The sequence below is a fragment of the Brachycentrus maculatus genome, unplaced genomic scaffold, assembly GCF_059751285.1.
Source record: "Brachycentrus maculatus isolate JH-2025_06_01 unplaced genomic scaffold, ASM5975128v1 h1tg000145l, whole genome shotgun sequence".
Lineage (NCBI taxonomy): Eukaryota > Metazoa > Arthropoda > Insecta > Trichoptera > Brachycentridae > Brachycentrus > Brachycentrus maculatus.
This window is the reverse complement of record NW_028280898.1, coordinates 83,644-100,642: the sequence shown is the minus strand read 5'-3', so window position 1 is coordinate 100,642 and position 16,999 is coordinate 83,644. Positions and strand designations below refer to the sequence as shown.

The window sequence follows — 16,999 nt, the reverse complement described above, 5'->3', positions numbered from 1 at the left end:
GAGCTACCACTTTGCTGAACAATATCACAATTAGTTTTTAGTCTGTTCCATGTGTCTGAGGGGGTATTCTGAACCGGGATTCTTCTACATCTTTAACAAGAGTTTTTTTTGCTTACTTTGTAATTTGTGTTATTAATATATAAGACATAAATATAATAAAATGTAAATATAACAACAATGCAATCGAAAACACTGAAAATGTGACTATACACTAATAATACGGAACAAAAATCAATATTTTATTAAAGAGTGGTACCAGTGCTAGAGTGGAACAGTCCTGAAAAGTGACTGCATCTGTCAAGAAGCAGGCTGTCCGCCATGAGCAGTTTAGTATTGGGCGTGTTGCTAGTACGTTCAAAGACTAGTAACACGCGCAATACTAAACTGTCACGAGTTTAATCAATACATCTAGGAGTTCCAAAAATTAAGAAGTCTGGTTGTCAATCATGGGTAGAATTCGTGAATGTTACACATGTGTAAAGTGATCAGTTAACCAATCTTATGATGGTCGCAAGCCCTGTAAATGCCCAGACTTCCATATTCGTCTTCATCTACGTTGATATGTCATAAGGTAGAGACTGACCGGAGCATTTTGCCGTAACGTAACACGTTACGATGCGAGCATTCAGGCAGTCAGTACAGCGAGCCGAGCCCTCCATCCATAGTTTCGGATGCTCGCTGCGAGCGATGTTACGACGTTATGTTACGACGTCAGTCTCCATCTTAAAATGTAAAATTATATGATTAGTTTATCATCTTACTAGCGATATTTCAGACATCTTTCCGACATCATTCAAATTAGTTGATGTATTGAATATTGTAATTGGAAACGTGTTTACATCCTTCTCAACACTTGTAGGTATTTAAATGTGCTATTTATGCTAAAAGTGGTAATTTCTGTCAATTGTAATTTTACATATCCATACGCAGTGGCGTGCACTGAGTTTTTCATCAGGCCAGGCAGTAGGAAAAACAGCTTATTATTATTTATTTTTTAAACTTATCTGTCGTAACTCTGATAAATAATACTTGTTTACAAATCTGGATTATCTCCAATTATAGGAGTTATTTTTCATATTATTTTTTGACATCTTAAGTAATGAAAATTCTAGTGATTCAAGTACAATGTTTTTTCGTAATTGGTTCGTATGTATAGAACTTCCAAGAATTTGAGTAGTGTGGTTGTCAATCATGGGTAGAATTGGTGAATGTTACACGTGTGTATAGTGATCACGCAAACCACCCTATGACGGTTGTAATTTCCGTAAATGCCTAGACTTCCATATTCTTCTTTATCTTTGTTGAGATGTCAAAAAACAATATATACTATAGACTTATAATGCGTTTTTTGTCATGGAGAAATAACTGAGAAAACTTGTAGTTTATTAATATTTTTATCAATTTATTATTATTATCACAGTTTTCCATATTTTTTTCCATTCCATTAGGCACTGCTTATGTACAATATTATAAAATGCACACCACTGTTCATACGCACATAATATAGTTTTATTTCAGAACACGCTGTAGTTTGCTTTAATAACTATTCAAATTTATGCACACACAATTTTAATTTTGAGTAACTAAATTTGATGGCTGGTAGTTATATCGTTTATGTTTAATTTTTACTATAGATCTGTGTTTCCCAAACTTATAATATTATGTTGTGACTCTTTAAACAGTTTAAAGAATTGGGGGCCATGCACGACTTTTACCAATTCAACTTTACACCATTCTACTTTTGACCATTCGACTTTCAGTCATTTACTTTGGGCTTTTCCACTTGTGACCATTTACTTTGGCTTTGACTTCGACTTTTGCCAATTCGACTTTTGGCTATTCGACTTTCGGCCATTTGACTTTCAGCCATTCAACTTTCGCCCATTTACTTTCAGTCTTCCCACTTGTGAGCATTCGACTTTCGGTTATTTCACTTGTGACCATTTGACTTTTGATCTTTTGACTTTCAACCAATCAACTTTCGGCCATTTACTTTCGGCTATTCCACTTGAGATCATTCGACTTTTGGCCATTCGACTTTCGGTTTTATCACTTGTGACCATTTGACTTTTGACTATTTTACTTTCGGCCATTCGACTTTTGTGCAACTTACTAATGGCCCCTCCATAGAGAAGGCTATCAGGAATGTCCATTCATGAAATTCAGGAATGGCATTCGAGTTTATGACTTACACATTCAAAAGTTATAATTTGTATTGTTCATCATTCAGGCGTCTTTGGAGGTGCGTCAGGCTGGCAGACGTGCCGTGTCTTCTCTGGGCGGTACCAATATGACGCGGGACAAAGTTGTCATTCTGCACTTCAACGATGTGTACAACATTGAACAAGTTACCCGTAAGTACAATTTGAGGCTGGAGTTAGGTTCTTTGGTAAAAGAAGGAATTAAAAAAAAATGTTTTATTTTATTTTTTCAATTTCTTTTAGTGTTTGCACCCTGCTTATTTATATATAAATTTACAAATCCGAGACTTTGTAAATATTCAATACAGTTTTGAGTATTGAAAGCATTAACTTTGTCGATCATATTGATATATTATTTTGAGAAATAAAAAGACTTTGTTTTTTGATCCACTCACATTTGTGAGTGGATCAAAAAACAAAGTCTTTGTGGGATCTTTTTTTGTATTAATATTTATATTTTACTCATATTTTTTGTATTTGAAATGCAAAAGAATTTAAAATAAAGAAGGAAAAAAAAATAATGCCAAATCGATAAATTAAAATTGTAGAAGATAAAATAAAAAAAATGTGGTTCCCTATGCACCATAGGGTGGGGATGGGAGTCAGAATGAAAATAGCTGTCTTGCTTTTAGAAACGGAGCCCATTGGCGGTGCAGCAAGATTCGCATCAGCCGTCAAGAGCTTTGCACATCTGAATCCTCTGGTGCTTTTTAGCGGAGATATTTTCTCACCCAGCATGCGTAAGTGTCTTAAAATTAAAATTATTTTATATTCAATTATTTTTAAATCTTCTTGTACAGAAGAAATATCTTTCAACCAATCGGCGAGTGTTTTTGTCTAGAATTTTCACTCATGAATTGCATGAGATTATAGTAACTTTAAACATAAAGAGTAAATCCACTCACGAGTAGGCAAAGGCTATGAAACTTATAAAGTTGAAGCCTGAGTAGGGACATGATAAGCGGTGTTGCATAAGCCTTAGCTAGATTTCAGAGTCACTTGGACGATAGGTAATTCAAAAATTTCAACCAATCAAAAACAGACTGTGGATATTGGTGAAAATTTTGTAACACACCTTATGCGGGAGGCGAGATTTACAGTCTTCAGTCCGCCAATCGCCGTTTGCGGGACACTAATCTCAATTACCTCTGTAGCGGAAGACTGCTTTTTGCTTATTATATTGCGATATTTAAGGCTTATAGTGACATCTGTTGAATTTTCATTAAAGGTTTTTATTATAAGAGTATAACTCGGGACAGTCCCACTCTTACCACTGGTAACACTCTTTTCATAAAACTTCTTTTTGTTACGTTTTATTAGTGTATAATTACTTACAGTTTATATTTAGTAAAAATTACGAAGTGCACAATAGAAACATCATAATATTGTAGGTGAGTGTTTTATTTTATTATTAAAAAGAGAAATATTTGTGTTTTTATTATTCACACAAATATTTCAATTTCATACTATTTCTGTGAGCCTAAGCGGCTCATTATTAGAAATAGGTATCAAATTGTGGTAGAGTTGGTTTGAACCGAGAATCTCTGACTTAAGAGTCCGCGACACTAACGGGACCAAAACCCGACACAATTATTTTGCTTTTTTTTACCAGAAAGGTTTAAATATAAAATAGCCTGTCAGATAGCTTGTAGCCCCACGTTTGGGGTTTAGGGATTATTTCTGGTACTGTTTTTTATAATTATTTCCAGATTTTGTTGGGATTTGGACTACCAACGCCATCTATTGATGGTATATGTATATGATATCGGCTAGTTACCTGTTTTACCGACTGAACAGTTTTTCTAAAACTCCATTAATATCTTACTACTTGAGAGGTTAAAAGAAAGCTGTTTAAGTTCAATACCAGGTCATGTTTGAAACTGAGGCAAATGCTATGATTTGGTAAACCTTCAGACGGTCAATAAGTTTGAGATTGTTGTACATTATTGTGTTTTTATTTGTTTTCAGTGAGTACCTACACTAAGGGAGAACAAATGGTACCAGTTTTGAACGAAGTCGGCACCCACTGTGCAGTATTCGGAAATCACGACTTTGGTATAATCATTAATGACACTAGCAAAATTAGTATTACAAACTAACTAACTAACTAACCATCACGCTGCTTTCCGCAGGGGTAGGCAGAGAGAATCGAACGCCACACCACTCTGTCTTTGCAAACATTCTTCGCCTCTTCTACATTCATGCATCTCCTCATACATACCCGACGATTATTACGACTCCTGACTCCGCTTTCAAGTATTTGACATACCTGATTGTGCCAGGTTTTCCTCGGTCTTCCTCGGCTTCTTTTTCCAACTACATTCCCGTTTAACCGTTCTTTCCTCACTCATACGTTCCACATGTCCAAACCATCTCAACACATCTTTCTTAATTTTATTGATAATACTTATCTCAGCCTTGCATTCTTTCCTTATTTCATCACATGTCATCATTAGTATTACACTTTGTACTAATTTCATAATTCGCACCCGATATTCGCAGTGATCACTTCCCTAAAGACGTCCGTAAATATTATAACTGTGAATATCAAGAATCAACTAATAAATCACCCTTCCGCAAATAGGAAATGAATGGATTTTCGATAATATTGTATAACTAAACGAATGGTCTCGATTTATTTTTATTGCATAGTTTTCACATAATACTTCATGTAGATTTATATAGGTCTTCAAATTCCTTCCAAATGGGTGTCTCATAGCAATTTTCCTTGGCTTATGTCAAACATCATAGACAAAAATCAACCTGCCTAACCTAACCTATCCTATACTATCCTAACCTAACCTATCTTGGATATAAGTATTTTAGACTGTGATTTTTTTAGATCATGGTCTTGAAATCCTATCGAAATGGGTGTCTCAAAGTAACTTTTCCTGGCTCATTTCTAATGTCATAGACAAACCTAACCTTACCTAACCTAACCTGACATAACCTAATATGGAAACAATAAAATATCGCTCACTCCTTTCAAGAACGTCCTAAATCAAAAAACTTGATTTTTCAGGAGAACGTTATTAAAGTTTAAAAATGTAGTAGTATCAAAAATAAATATCAAGCCACTTATTGAACTTTTTACTGTGCAACAGATCTTTTTAGGTAAAACCTAAGGTTGTTTCTCCATTTGAAAAATAATTAGTTTATTTTAAAAAATAATCAAACAACAGCTTTTCTTCAAAATGCAAAAACAACACTTTCTGCCCTGTAGCGGATAAATATTAAGTTAAAAATATGCCGCTTTTGCTGAGATATAGTACATTTTCTGGGCATTCCGAAAACATGCACAACTGAAAATTGACGATTTTTGATTTATGAGGTTCTTGAAAGGAGTGAGCGATATGATAAGACAACTAAATTAACTATTTGACAAATCTTGATTGATATAAGACATTGAATCCACAGTGTCTATTGTATTGTTTTTAGGGATCAACCTTATTCATTTATTATGAACTACATATCGCGCACTCCTTTCAACAACGTCATATATCATAAATTGTAAATTTTCAGTTGTGAATGTTTTCGGAATGCTCATAAAATGTACTATATCTCAGCAAAAGCGACATATTTTTAACTTAATATTTACCCGCTACAGGGCAGAAAGTGTTGTTTTTGCATTTTGAAGAAAAGGTATTGTTTAATTATTTTTTGAAATATACTAAATATTTTTCAAATGGAGAAAAAACCTTCAGGTTTTACCTTAAATGATCTGTTGCACAGTAATAAGTGGCTTGATAAAAGTTCAATAAGTGGCTTGATATTTATTTTTAATACATTTTATTATATGTTTAAACTTTAAAAACGATCTCCTGAAAAATCAATTTTTTGATATATGACTTTGTTGAAAGGAGTGAGCGATATATACATCCACTATCATTTTTAAAATAAATGAACTGAATATGCTAAAAATCCTTGTACATAAAAAGCAAGGCAAATTTTCTTAGGCAACTAATAAATATTGTTTGATAAAAAAAAAACTAAGATGGAGAGAAGTGTTTTAAAGTGTGATTTGTTTTAGATCATGGTCTTGAAATCCTATCGAAATGGGTGTCTCAGAGCAACTTTCCCTGGCTCATGTCCAACGTCATAGACAACGAGACGGGCCGTCCGCTGGGTGACGGCAAGATCACGCACGTTGTTGATTGGTGCGGGAGGAAAATAGGTCTCATTGGATTGGTCGAACAGGTAAATCTAATAATTGATTGCTTACATCATCCATTTATTCCATATTACCCTGGACTGGTACCTGAAGCGGAGGGCTTATCACCTTTCCTTCATGTGTTAACGATCAAGATAACACTGCGTTTATATGACGCAGTGCCCTATGCATCATTGGGGTGGGGATAAGGATTTAAAAATGAAAAAAATGAATTACGTCATCAGTCTGATTTATACTGATGCGGCAAGTTTATTAATATTTGGGAAGTATGTTTTCTATGGATGGAAAGGTTGATAATGATATAGAAAAGAGAGTAGTGATGTGATGGCTGGGAACAGAGTGAATGCCCTTCCGAAATTTCTAACAAAACAAAAACTTAAATACTTTTGTTTTGAATATTGAAAGCATTAACTTTGTGGATCATATTGATATATTATTTTGAGAAATAAAAAGACTTTGTTTTTTGATCCACTCACATTTTTATTAACAACTAACTAGTTTCGGCAACAACCTGTTGCCCTCTTCAGGGTTTAATTTATGACTTATGTCATAAATTAAACCTTGAAGAGGGCAACAGGTTGTTGCCGAAACTAGTTATTAAAAAAACAGGTTGTTAAAAAAAAATGTGAGTGGATCAAAAAACAAAGTCTTTTTATTTCTCAAAATAACTTAAACACTTATTTAAGGCGCCGTGGTGTAGTTGGGTAGACGCTCGACTGCGAAACTGGCGTCGCGGGCTTGATTCTCGCCAATTGCAAAATGAATTCAAGAAACATTTACTTTCAATTGGTCTGTATGTTTGTGATGTATTTTTCACACTTACCTTCCCTATCCTTACTATACCTGCAGACCAGCATCTAAAATAGACGTTTTGCGGGTTATCCTTGTATTTGGATTGACAGGTTATAATTTTTGTTTGAAGGAATGGCTGGACACTATAGCAACAATCAACCCTGAGGAAGTGACGTTCCTTGACTACGTTCAGGCTGGGACCAAGCTGGGAGCCCAGCTCAAGCAAGAGGTATTTTTTTACAACATTTTGAGTGTGTCCAAATACTTGTTCACAAAATCTGGATTATCTCCAATTACAGGAGTTATTCTCATATTATTTTTTGACATCTCATCAAAGATGAAGAAGAATATGTAAGTCTGGGCATTTACGGGGCTGACGACCGTCATAGGCTGGTTTAAGTGATCACTTTACACATGTGTAACATTCACCAATTCTACCCATTATTGACAACCACACTACTCAAATCATTTCACTTAAACCACCCTATGAGGGTTGTCAGCCCCGTAAATGCCCAGACTTCCATATTCTTCTTCATCTTTGACGAGATGTCAAAAAAAAAATTATTTTTATTTTTTTAAGGCCAAGTTTGAGCTGTTTGATGAACGATATCTATTGTATTCCTCCAGTAACCTTTATTAAAACTAAAAATAAAATGTTTACCCATACACAGGCCATGCCTTTGTGGGATCTTTTTTTGTGTTAATATAATAGTATATTTTGTACTTGTATTTCTTATAAATAAAAAATATTTATTTAATATTAGCCTGGACTGGTACCTGAGGCAAAGGGCTGATCACCTTTCCTTCATGTGTTAACGATCAAGATAACACTGCGTTTATAAGATGCAGTGCCCTATGCACCATTGGGGTGCGGATAAGGGTAACGCATTTATTATATTGTTAAATGCAAAATAATAACACGGTGATATTTTCAGGGCTGTGACTATGTGATAGCGCTGACACATATGAGAACGCCCAACGACATGAAGTTGGCTGAGCAATGCAATGAGATTGACCTCATCTTGGGTGGCCATGATCACGTGTACGAAACCATATTGGTAAGTTTACAGTCCTTTCTGTGGCATTCCCCCTTTACAGAGCACCTGGTTGTGTCACTTTACAAAAACATCCTTGTGTTTTTATGATTTCTCTTCTAACGCTCTCCTTATCATTCAATTTGCGTAATACCACTTACAAACTCTTTTTAAGTAGTATTACACAAAGTGAACGATGAATGATACGGAAAGTGTTATTTTACCATACCACAAAGTTCACAATGCTTTTAATATATAAAATATTTCTGTTGATGCAATGGGCTTTCTTTGAGCGTTCCAATTCCTTAGTTGGTACTTATTATTTTATTACAAAAATGTTAATAATGTTAGTATATAACCACTCACCAAATTTTTATGTCTACTGGTTTCGAGACGTACCAGTCTCTTCGTCAGGACAATCACTACCACAGCATGCAAACAATACCACCGTTCACAACCATAGCACCATTTACACACTTAAAACTACACAAAATGTTAAACACATGCAATTTTTGATTGACCCGAAGACCAACATGCACTAAATGTTTCAGCACAAACATGCGTTACGAGCCAAGATTAAACATGCACTAGGACTAAACATACTAATAATCCAGCTTATATACTCGTAGGATGGAAGGAGTGGGCGGAGTTTGAATTGGATATTGACGAATCTTGCTTAGACGATGTTGAATCAAATAATGGACTATAAGTAAAATTTATTTGGTTGTTAATTAAAGGAATATTATTTTTAAGTGCTTTCCGAATATAAAAAATCTCCATATTATTTAGTTTTAACTCTTTATTATAAGTGTTTAATATTTTTACTCCCGTGTCTTTTTTGAAGACTTAGTTTGTACCCTCTGTTATCCTTGTGTGTGTGTTGGGACGGCAGCGCGTCATTATGCAGTTGGTACAAATTTATTTGTTTGCAGCTGAACGGGAAGTACATAATCAAGAGTGGCAGCGACTTCCGCCAGCTGTCCAAGATAACCCTCAACTTCAGCAAGACCAAGGTGGACCTGGACATCGAGGAGATCCAGGTCAGCTCCTCCTTCCCCGAGGATCCCGTCCTCAAGGAGAAGTTGAGCTGCTACTCGGGTGGGTGCCAGAGATGATTCCTCTTCACTATTTGAAATATTTTCATTTATATTAACCGGATCCACGCGGCTCGCATAACCGTATGTGTTTTCACAAAACATGCCCCATATGCGGCTGACATAAGCGTATGTGTTTTTACTTTGCTCCAAGTTTCGAACCTCAGTTCAACTTGGATGGATTTTTTCATGGTTCGGAACATTAGATAAAATAATACGTCAATCCTTGGCCTTGGCATCTGTTGAAATATCTTACTAATAATTTGTAACATCACAAGGATAAATAAAAGAACAGATCCCTGATTTTTCTGGAGGTCGATAATTAGTCCGCGCCATAATCATACCCTATATCTATCTCACTCTCGACGCTACGCATCGCCAGTGGATAAGAGTGACACACGATGCGTGCTTTGATTTATTTATGTTACAATCTTATTTGTTTATATTACAATATATTTCAAGAATAATGTGACACAAGTATATTATAGAGTACCAAAAATGCGCAATGAATCCCATTGAACGTTTTTGTTTAGGAAAATAAATTGTTTCTTAACTAAATACATGATAAAAGTAATAAATTAAGGCAGCAGCAGGCACCTCAGTGGTTGGAGCGCTACGTGCAGCGCAGTCAAGGGATAACTGGAGAAGAGTCATTGCTTCTGCAAGGGTCACAGCCCTCAGCAATGAGGATTAAGACGGAGAAGAAGAAAAGTAATCATTTAAAAAACGGTAAAATACCGCCGCGCACGGGCGTCTCTCAGGAACAAAGTTAACGCGGTTAAAGGTTAACCTCCTAAAAGGTTAACATGAGAATTTTGAAAATTTTCAAACAAATAGTCACATTTTCCAGCCGTGGTGGAGAGCAAGATGGACGAAGTCCTGGGCACGTTCACCGTCCCGCTGGAGGGGAGGTTCCAGGCCATCCGGACTGGGGAGTCCAACCTCGGGAACTGGATCTGCGACGTGGTGCTCGCGGCCACCAGCGCGGACCTGGTTATCATCAACTCCGGCACCTTCCGGAGCGATCAGGTAACGACAAATTGACTCCTCGCTAACACCTAGACCGATTTATATATTTTCAATTGGTCTAAATATTTGTAATTTCTTTTTCACATTTGACTTAGCTATCTTAAGTATCCTACCTAGAGTTTTTATGAAGATTTTATTCATGAAAAGCACAGGTTTTTTTTAACTTCTGAAGATGAAATATTGCATTTAACTTTATAAAATTAAATAACTTTGTTATAACCACTTCGTGTCGGGTTGTGGGCCCGTGGTTAGTGTCGCGGACTCTTAAGTCAGAGTTTCTCGGTTCGAATCCACTTTACAACAATTACATACCTATTTCTAATAATGAGCCGCTTAGGCTCACAGAAATAGTATGAAATTGAAATATTTGTGTAAATAATAAAAACACAAATGTTTCTCTTTTTTTTATAAAAAAAAATATTAATAATAATAATAAAGTGGTTATAACAAAGTTTTATCGAAGTGGTTTAAAATTTTATAAAGTTTATGAAATGTGCCACAAAGTATCTGCGGAAAACATTCAAGAAAAAAAATATTGCATTATTGCAACAGCAATATTTTCCAGTTTTTGCGATGTTTTTAGTGTTCTTATCAAATGTTTAAACTAAGAGAATTTTTTAACTACTTTAAAAATTTATTTTAGATACATAAAGGTTTTACATCTAGTATTTCTAGCCCATAACTCCATAATCTTAACCTACTACTACTACCGTTGTTACTACGGTAAAATCAGTTTGAGATATTTCTTCGCCAGAGTGAAATCCGCCAAGGACGATTTATTTAGCCCGTAATAGTATTTTTTCATCTCAAAGCATAAAAAAAAAAAAACAAAAGTTTCATTTTTCATGTCTGTGAATCTCACGCATATTTTTTTGTCTCTTCAAGGTCCACGCTGCGGGAGATTTCACCATGCGAGACCTGTCCAGCATCATTCCCATGCAAGATCCCCTTGTGCTGGTCTCCTGCTCTGGAGAGATTATCATCGCGGCGCTGGAGAATGGGGTCTGCCAGTACCCCAAACTGGAGGGCAGGTTCCCGCAGGTAATCATTTTGAGGCTATGATTGAAAGTGGTTTTATTGTTTACTCACAACATTTATATTTTGAGCGTGTAGTTATTTTAGACTTATGTTGTATTTATCCTTTGATTATTATCTTCTTTCACATGTCGCTCACTCCTTTCAAGAACGTCATAAATAAAAAAACTTGATTTTTCAGGAGAACGTTTTTAAAGTTTAAAAATATAATACAATGTATTGAAAATAAATATGAAGCCACTTACTGAACTTTTAACTGTGCAACAGATTTTTTTAAGGTAAAACCTGAAGGTTTTTTCTCCATTTGTAAAATATTTAGTTTATTAAAAAAAAATAATTAAACAATACCTTTTCTTCAAAATGCAAAAACAACACTTTCTGCCCTGTAGCGGGTAAATATTAAGTTAAAAATATGCCGCTTTTGCTGGGATATAGTACATTTTCTAGGCATTCCGAAAACATGCACAACTGAAAATTGACAATTTTTGATTTATGACGTTCTTGAAAGGAGTGAGCGATGTGAGTTCTCGGCGCCATCTATGATTGAGTTGAGTACTTTTTTTTATTTAGCAGAGACCTTCATTCTTTACGAATTATTTTACAAACTAAGGCGACGCTTGAAAACATGGTTTTTAAAATTTTTATTTAACTAAAAATTACCAGTTATTTTATCCACAATATTTTGAATGTGTTTAAATTTTTTTTTACAAATCTGGGTTTTGTCCACTCAGGAGTTTTTAAAAAATATATTGATATTCAATTCAATTCAATTCAATTTATATCAATTAATATATACATTACAAACTATAAAAAATTTAAATCATACACATTAAAAATACATTAAAATAAAATAAAATAAAATATATGCATGAACTATTGCTAGAGGTGTAGAAGAATCCCGCTTCGTATATCTCAATGTTGATGAAGAAGAATACAGAAGTCTGGGTATTTACAAGGCTTACATCATGTCATAGGAAAAAATCCATCCAAGTTGAACTGAGGTTCGAAACTTGGAGCAAAGTAAAAACACATACGCTTATGTCAGCCGCATATGGGGCATGTTTTGTAAAAACACATACGGATATGCGAGCCGCGTGGATCCGGTTAAGAAATAGTGGTATGTATTTACTAATTAAAAATTGATTTGTCTTCTTGGATTGAACAACTGGAATAAAGGTTATGTTTGCCTGTCTGTCAGGTGGCGGGGGTGTCGTTTGCCTTCGACCCGGCGGCGCCCCCCGGGCAGCGGGTGCAGCGCCAGACCGTGCGCGTGGGCGACGAGTACCTGCAGCCGGAGCAGCAGTACCGCCTGGCCGTGAAGAAGTACCTCTACCAGGGCCGCGACGGCTACACCATGTTCCAGGGCTGCAGGGTGCTGGTGAGGAATATTCAATTGTTGCATTCATTTTTAATTATATTTTTAGTGTGTCCAAATACTTGTTCACAAATCTGGATTATTTTATTTTATTTTATTTATTCGGGAATTGTACAGCTTTACATTTAGTAAAAGTATATAATAAAAAATAGTTACATTAATAACTATTTTATTTATAATAAAAAAAAGACAATCACACAATTCCACATTTATGTTATAATAACGATTAAAAACATCAAGAGGTAAAAAATAAAATAAAAAAGAGTGGGAGTGCGTGTGTGTGAGGAAGGGAGTAAAAGGGTAAGGGTATGGTATAAAAAGTAGATTTTGCAGGAAGGAGAAGGAAAGGACAGAAATTAGAGTGGTTATCTCCAATTATAGGAGTTATTTTTCATATGTGGTTATAATCCAGGATTCGGACTTCAAATACTAACATAAGAGTTTCTGGTTAGTAAAAAGCTTCTTTACATCTCACCAATAGATGTCTCTAGTGAAGTTCTAGTGATTCAAGAACAAGGTTTCTAAATTGGTTCATATATATATATATATAGAACTTCCAAGAATTTGAGTAGTGTGGTTGTCAATAATGGGTAGAATTGGTGAATGTTACACGTGTGTAAAGTGATCACTTAAACCAGCCTATGACAGCCGTCAGCCCCATAAATACCTAGACTTCCATATTCTTCTTCATCTTTGATGAGATGTCAAAAAATAATATAGTATTTAAGTATGTTTATTTCACTATTTAAGCGGAGGCCTTTCCTTCATGTGATAACGATTAAGATAACACTGCGTTTATATAATGCAGTGCCCCATGCAGCATCGGGTGCGGATAAGGGTTTGAATGAATGAATTAATGTTTAATCCAAAATGGTGTTTTATTTGAGTAGTTCGATATGTTCTCCACCAATACCGGAAAGAAATACTAAAATCGGTCAATATTTGAGAAAAATATTGATAATTTTGTGCACAACTAATAAAAAAGATCATTTTTACAAAATAGTCTTTAGAAATTTTAGCATACATCAAAAAAATCTCAGCACTAAAACGATTAACCAAACAAATTTCATTACACAAATCGAATTGAAAAAAACATCATTAATAGCTGTCCCACCGCATTTCCAGATCTGATACAGATGCATCTAGGCTTCCTGACAGACCTTCTCTTGCAAAGCTGTCCCACCGCATTCCCAGATCTGATACAGAAGCATCTAGGCTTCCTGACAGACCTTCTCTTGCAAAGCTGTCCCACCGCATTCCCAGATCTGATACAGAAGCATCAGATCTTCCTGACAGATCTGCTCTTGCTAAGCAATTTTTTTTAACTAAGTTGCGAAATTTATTGAAAATGTGAAACAATATAAAATTGTATCCTGATTTCACCGTGAATTTACATTTAAAAGCTTTCAATATCCCTGTCACTGCCAATCTAAATAAATAGAAGTTTGTAAAACCATCACCAAATTTTCTAAAGTACGCTGGTGTAGGCAGTGAAAGGGATCACATACTTGTTAGGTAGTTCAGTTAGTCAGCTAGATCCCATTCCGACCCGATGTTAGTCAAAACATCGAACATCATATTGAAAGCTGTCCCACCGCATGCCCAGATCTGATACAGAAGCATCAGATCTTCCTGACAGATCTGCTCTTGCTAAGCAATTTTTTTTTAACTAAGTTGCGAAATTTATTAAAAATGTGAAACAATATAAAATTGTATCCTGATTTCACCGTGAATTTACATTTAAAAGCTTTCAATATCCCTGTCACTGCCAATCTAAATAAATAAAAGTTTGTAAAACCATCACCAAATTTTCTAAAGTACGCTGGTGTTGGCAGTGAAAGGGATTACATACTTGTTAGGTAGTTCAGTTAGTCAGCTAGATCCCATTCCGACCCCATGTTAGTCAAAACATCGAACATCAGCGTATATCACATATAAAGAATAAGTGTTTATAACATATTAAAACTAAAGGGTGACAATTATTTAAACTAAAAAAAAATTATCATCGAGATTCTCAAACGATTTTTCTACTCCAAAATGCAACACCAAGCAATTTCAGCAAAACTTCAAATATTTGGCAATCAAACATTTCAATAAACTCCCTAAAGAAATAAAAAAAATAGATGATATAAAAATACTTAAGAAAAAAATTAAAGCTCATTGTATTTAAATCTTGAGAAAATATAAAAAAAAAGACTATTATATCTTTTATGATATATGACATTAAACCACGAGTGTAAGTCCCTCTCCAAGCACAAGAGCACAGTCTCTTTTTTGGAGAGGCACAGCGAATCGAAATATAAAAGTTTTCCATATGTATAAATGATTCAAATGTATTATGTTATAAATAAAAATGTAAATTTATTAAATAAATAAATAAAATAAATATAATTTTTCCACAGGTGGATGATGACATGTGTCCGGAGATTGGAATGGCCGTCCAGAATCACTTTAACGCTATCAACATGAGGATGGGCAAGGCCAAACATTCCAAGCACAGACAGTCCCTCATCACCCTCAGTCGGAGGTAACTATAATTTCTGATCTTACTCCCTGTGCCCTCCTTACTCTCATCAACCTACAGTATTCGCCTACTACCATTCAGGGGCGTGCACTCCATACACAGGTCAAATCTCAGTATTACGATCTTCACGGGACCAAAAAAATATTTCACTACAATGAAAATTCGTTACACTGGATGTGTAGGATATGACACATTCTAAATTTATTTTATCGCTATATTATACCCACTTATTTGGTAAAACAAATTTATGAGGCGAATGTAAGTGAAAAAAGGAGCAGAGGAAGACCGAGAAAAACATGGCACGATCAGGTATGCCAAATACTTGAAAGTGGTCAGGTTAGGAGTCGTAACAATCGGCGAGTATGTATGAGGAGATGCATGAATGTGTAAGAGGTGAAGAATGTTTGCAAAGACAGAGTGGTGTGGCGTTCTATTCCCTCTGCCTACCCCTGCGGAGAAGCGGCGTGATGGTTAGTTAGTTTTTTTTTTATACGCACTCTTATTAGAAAATTAAAATTAGTTATTACTGTTACACTACACCCGATCTTCCGGCCAGTGATCAATACAATATAGGTACCTGCCTACTACAGGACATAACAGAAATGATTTTCAAACTGTCAGACTTTATTGGAAAAAATAAATTTATAAGCAATGAAAGAAAAGTGAATTAAAGAGCAAGTTCAAATAGGTTTTTAATTTTTGATTTAAAAAATGGGAAATTTTCTTTTACACCTCTCAATGTTTAAAAATGAATTGTAACATCATTTTAAAATTTAAAAAAAAAAAGTTGGTTATTCTGAGATTGGCTACGCTACATTCAATTTTGGTTGAGTACATTTTATATGGAAGTTTTCCGGGGACGAATTGCAGATTCGTTATACTGGAAATTTTGTCAATTCGGTATTCGCTACAAAGAGATTTGACCTGTATGCAGAAAAGCAGTGCCTATCCTAACTTACCCGCGTGACATATAAAAACGCAACCAGTACCTACCCTACCTTACTAAGTAGTACCTAGTTTACCTTACCATCTACCTCTACTGCCTACCCTCATCAATTCTCTGTGCCCGCCATTGCTACTATTACCATCCAAGCAGAAAAGGTAACACCACACTCCTCCGTCCTGACATACGCTCCTAGCTTCCTTCACATCCATATTTAAATTATTTTCAATTTCAATTTATTTATTTTCTATTAACATATACATTACAAACTAAAAAATTGAAAGTTTATGCATTAAAATACATACAAAAATCGAAAATATGCAAGAACTATTGCTAAAGATGTAGAAGAATCCCTCATCGGAAAACTCCTAGTGACACATGGAACAGATCAATATTCAATGAGATATCGTTCAACATAGCGGTAGCTCTTCCTACAGGCATAACCATCGGCAGGTTGGTCCTGTGTATAGGAATGTGAAAAAATCTATGCCGACACTGTCTTAGGTAACTAGGTAACTATCCATACATCTAGTATTCCTTCCTCTTTGCTTGTATAGGCTTTTGACACCACCAGATTTTATGTCGTGATTGATCCGCTTGTGCCAAGTCTTTTTAGCAGTCCTTTCTATTCTCCCGTTCATGTTTGCAAAATATTATATATAATTCTTAGAAGAAAGAAAATTTTGCAAATTTTTGAAATAGTGGTACCCAGTGCGATTTAAATGTTTTTTTTTTATATTTGCAAAATCTTATATATAGAGATTTTTAAATAGCTACGTATTAGTTACATAACCACTAAAT

General features: G+C 35.0%; 1 protein-coding gene across 5 annotated transcripts in view; it reads left to right on the top strand.

Moving 5' to 3' along the window:
- LOC148308856 (uncharacterized) overlaps positions 1-16,999 on the top strand; it is a 44,240-nt gene that overhangs the window by 15,796 nt on the left and 11,445 nt on the right. For all 5 annotated transcript variants that reach the window (XM_088260984.1, XM_088260982.1, XM_088260985.1 and 2 more), the window contains 11 exons: positions 2,231-2,354; positions 2,834-2,941; positions 4,170-4,256; positions 6,232-6,398; positions 7,295-7,393; positions 8,100-8,222; positions 9,131-9,296; positions 10,143-10,321; positions 11,207-11,362; positions 12,555-12,734; positions 15,134-15,258. In XM_088260984.1, the coding sequence (XP_088117110.1) occupies positions 2,291-2,354; positions 2,834-2,941; positions 4,170-4,256; positions 6,232-6,398; positions 7,295-7,393; positions 8,100-8,222; positions 9,131-9,296; positions 10,143-10,321; positions 11,207-11,362; positions 12,555-12,734; positions 15,134-15,258 (1,454 nt within the window). In that variant the 5' untranslated portion in view covers positions 2,231-2,290. The remainder of the gene's footprint in view (positions 1-2,230; positions 2,355-2,833; positions 2,942-4,169; positions 4,257-6,231; positions 6,399-7,294; positions 7,394-8,099; positions 8,223-9,130; positions 9,297-10,142; positions 10,322-11,206; positions 11,363-12,554; positions 12,735-15,133; positions 15,259-16,999) is intronic.